Source organism: Sinocyclocheilus rhinocerous, unplaced genomic scaffold, assembly GCF_001515625.1.
Source record: "Sinocyclocheilus rhinocerous isolate Xijiao unplaced genomic scaffold, SAMN03320098_v1.1 scaffold2120, whole genome shotgun sequence".
Taxonomy (NCBI): Eukaryota; Metazoa; Chordata; class Actinopteri; order Cypriniformes; family Cyprinidae; genus Sinocyclocheilus; species Sinocyclocheilus rhinocerous.
Window position 1 is genome coordinate 586,520 of NW_015630026.1, and position 4,278 is coordinate 590,797.

The 4,278-nt window shown below is 34.5% G+C and overlaps 1 protein-coding gene across 1 annotated transcript in view; it reads right to left on the minus strand.

Moving 5' to 3' along the window:
- Positions 1-1,475: 1,475 nt before the first annotated feature.
- st14 (ST14 transmembrane serine protease matriptase) overlaps positions 1,476-4,278 on the minus strand; it is a 44,298-nt gene continuing 41,495 nt past the window's right edge. Inside the window, exons 15-16 of the mRNA XM_016551986.1 lie at positions 3,360-3,479; positions 1,476-1,660 (exon numbers count right to left, since the gene is read on the minus strand). Of these exons, the coding sequence (XP_016407472.1) occupies positions 1,476-1,660; positions 3,360-3,479 (305 nt within the window). The remainder of the gene's footprint in view (positions 1,661-3,359; positions 3,480-4,278) is intronic.

The following is a 4,278-nucleotide window of genomic DNA, read 5'->3' on the forward strand; positions in this document are numbered from 1 at the left end:
AAAAAAAAAAAAAATTAGAAACATATCTTATTTATTCCTACATATATTGCAAGTGGCCCAGAACAAAGTGAACATATCAGATTCCGTGTGTTTTCGTTTAAAAAAATAAATAAAAAATATAGGAATGGTTTTACCTGACAAGCGTCCACACCTCCAGTGAGGTAGCCGCTACACATCATTCTAGAGGTCACTTGACCTTCAGTCACCATGTTGCATACTGTATCATTAATCACCTTTACTTCTGCTTTCTGCAAGATTTGTGCAACACTTCCTACAACACATACATAACACATTAGTCCTATGAGAACGAATCTAATAACAAAGAGCATCTTTTCTTATTATGGGTGTTTGAAACATTGATTATAATTAAGTTATGTGCTTCCACAAAATCTTAGAACAAAACTTGTGTTAAAAGTCACATTGAGACATTGGATTGATAAATGTCAAACTTGTGAGGTAAGGTTTTAAATTCATTGAAACACCAAAAGCTTGTGAAAACACAATGGGAAGCTTATTATCTTCCAATGATTATATAAAAAAGACTCCAGAGGTGGGTGGTACAGCTAAAACATTACACAAATAATCTGATAAATGTATTTGTTTATATAAACATCTAATTTGAGGATGTTGGAGACAATCTACACAATGTTGTTTTAGAGGTTAGTTGTTTTGAAAGGTCAATATGAAATGGCATTCAAATGCATTTAAAATCTGTAATTTGACAGGAAATCTGAGGAAATGTGAACTTTTACACTAATTACCACATTGCCAATGATGCAGTAACGTCCATTATTCAAAATTCACTGAAACACCAAAAAGCTTGGAAAAGGTTACACCAATAATCTGATAATTGTATTTGCTGAAATAATGTATCATTTCAAGTTTAGAGGTTAGCTGTTTTGAAAGCTGACAAGAACTCAGAAGATTAAATGAAAAAAAAAAAAAAAAACCTATGGGCCGGATTGTGAAAAGCTGTGTTTATAGGACATCTATATGAAGAGGGACTGAAAAATAAGAGGGCTTGGTGATTTCAGCCAAATTGCAAAGTCATTTCAGAGGTGGAACAGGTTATTACATTTTGATGAAAGATTAAAAACAAACATTTGAGCACCGATGTATCATTCACAATAAGACCAGAAATGTTTATTAAGAAAGTAAATGGGGTCGATTTTGATTTCATGCTGAAACCATAGCTCAGGAGAGTGAATTATTTTTCAATTCAGCTTTAGTGTTTCAGTCTCAGAAACATGTTGGAATAATTTATCAAGGTAAAATATGATTGTATTGCATGTCTCGTGCGCCACCTGCTGGCCAATGAAAATAAATACAAGCTTAGGCTTTGATGTTGGATGATGTTTGAGCACAAAGCAAATGGAGAAAGATACTTAGTTAATGTCTAATTTATGTCTGTGATAAATTATCATCAACTACAGCTAAATTAAGCAGAGAAAAATACAGAGATGCAATAAACTGACTCACGCTGAATCAGGCTGGATGAAGCAGTGGGCAGCGGACAGCAGCCATTTGTTGGAGATGACTGAGGCGCCGCAAACGTGTCCGCTGGTCTGGAAATGTAGACTGACCTGCCACGGCCATTCACCCACATCTGAGTTCTGCCCACCCACAATACGGTTGTGCTTGTATGGCCGGACTCCACAGTCTGAAACCAAATAGTAGAAACGGTTCAAACACAAAGACTTCAAGGAAGACAACGGAAGGGCTAGCTAGAATTGGCATGCTGAGATGAGAGGTGATGGGGGTCTTGAACAAGACCAGCAGGGATAAGATCAGAGGGCTAACTGCAAAACTGGTTGCACTGAAAGATGGCGAGTTTCTCGTAACATCTGCTCTGACTCACAGGACCGTCGGCCTTTAGCGGGACTCGAGCAGAATCATAACAAGGCAGATATATAGAGGAACGAACTGTGCTGGCTGATAAAAACACAACGAGGAAGGAAAAATAAACTAGCAACCCTGAGGCCTATAAAAGAAGAATAATGTCATGTAAGGTTTCATAAAAAAATATATAATGGCTTAGGGCTGAATGTGAATTTTTAACACTAATTACCACGTTGTTGATGATGCAGCAACTTCTGGAAATTACAATTGTTTTTAAATTTATCGAAACACCAAAAGCTTGTGAAAACACACTGGGAAGCTCATTATCTTCAAATGATTATGCAATAAAAACACTAGAGGTGGGCGGTATGACCTAAAGTTCATACTCATATTTGTATTCGCATATATTACATATTATAAATCTATATTACTGTCAAATTAAATACAATTACAACAATTGGATTTTAACAATTAATTTGGTTTCACAAAATAGTTTGTCTGAAAGAAATTTTACTGTGCATCTCAAAGAAATATTAATAAAAGTTGTACTTTTTCTCAATGGTAGTCGATTGCGGTCTCTTTAAATTAGTTTTAAAAGAAGCAGACAATTAAAATGAATGAATAAATTTAAAAAAGGATAAAGGGATACATCTTTGTCATAATTGGTGTGCCTTTAAATCAGTAGGTGATTATCTATAACTTAACATATTTAAATATCCAATATTTGCTAATACTGATTAATAAAAAGAAAAAAACGCAGATAACTCATATTGTACAGATTAATTGTACATCCCGTGTTGTGCATATATATACACACACACACACACACACATATATATATATATATAGAGAGAGAGAGAGAGAGTTTATAATCAACTGGCAATGTCTTTTTTTAAATTTCAACTACATTCAAAGTACATTCATAACAAATAAATCATCAGTGGCATCAGTGCAGCTTCACATTATGTAACATTTGAGTGGAAAATAAAAGACTCCAAACAGCAAATCGAATATAATGAGAGATACGTCTAACTCCTAATTATGATTAGATTAACCACATTTGAGATCATTGTAAAACAACTGAAATACCCAACTGAGCACCACAGTTAAATGATATATTTAGGCAACATCACAGGAGCAACAGTGCTGTTATTCTGAATAACAGCACAGCTGTGATTTAATCAAAAAATTATTAATATTGAGCAATAAAAGCTAAAATATATGTAAAAAAATGTGACTTACTACATCCCTGCTCATCCGAACCATCTGAGCAGTCCTCTTCGCGATCACACTCTGCATTCACTTTGTTTACACACTGCTTGTTTTTACACTTGAAGGAGAAATCATTGCAGATACAACTGAAATACCCAACTGAGCACTACAGTTAAATGATATATTTAGGCAACATCACAGGAGCAACAGTGCTGTTATTCTGAATAACAGCACAGCTGTGATTTAATCAAAAAATTATTAATATTGAGCAATAAAAGCAAAAATATATGTAAAAAAATGTGACTTACTACATCCCTGCTCATCCGAACCATCTGAGCAGTCCTCTTCGCGATCACACTCTGCATTCACTTTGTTTACACACTGCTTGTTTTTACACTTGAAGGAGAAATCATTGCAGATACCGGCTGCTAAGAGAGGAAGAGAGTATAGAGAAAGTAAAACTTGAGGTAAATGAGGGAAAAAACATCAAGTGCAGCTTCTTTTCATCACCAAAGACCTACGCCTCGTTCATGGCAATATAAGAGCCAGCGTATTGATCAGGCCTATTGATTGTGTGATAGGTCACTTATCTCTGCTGAAGGATACAAAAACAATGAACAACTTTGAGATGGAAAGAGTGGGCAGTAAAGAAGTTTGTACCCAGTAGAATAAAGCAAAAACGTGTGATTTCAGCTCTAGTGTTGAAGCTATTGCTCACAAGTGTCTATTTTGCATATTAAAAGCAGGTTAATTATCATATTAATTAATGGTACTCAATATCCAGTGGAAGATATTAATGTATGTCAGTTCAACATCCGCAGAAGTGGAGAAACACTTCAAGCCAGCAGAAAATTAAAAAAAAAAAAAAATCTAAATTCAAATACAGCCGTCTGTTTAAAAGTACATTTAAAACATCCACAAACATCCAAAACCTCTAAATATTTTAATTGACCTTTTTAATGACTAGCCATTTACTGTGACAGCAAACTGTATATTTTTTACCTAACTTTAACTTTTGGACATTAGAGACCCTAAACTACAAACACGTAGGATAGTCCCAAATCTCACTGCAAATGAACATCCAGCCCAACAATAGAAAGCATGTTTAATATTTTATGATTTTGTGAATAACTCAGGACCTGCATAAATTAAACTCACCATGAAAATGTCTAATGTTTACCTCAAAGAAAAAAAGTGCCATTATGTTTTGTGCAAAGAAAATAAAGT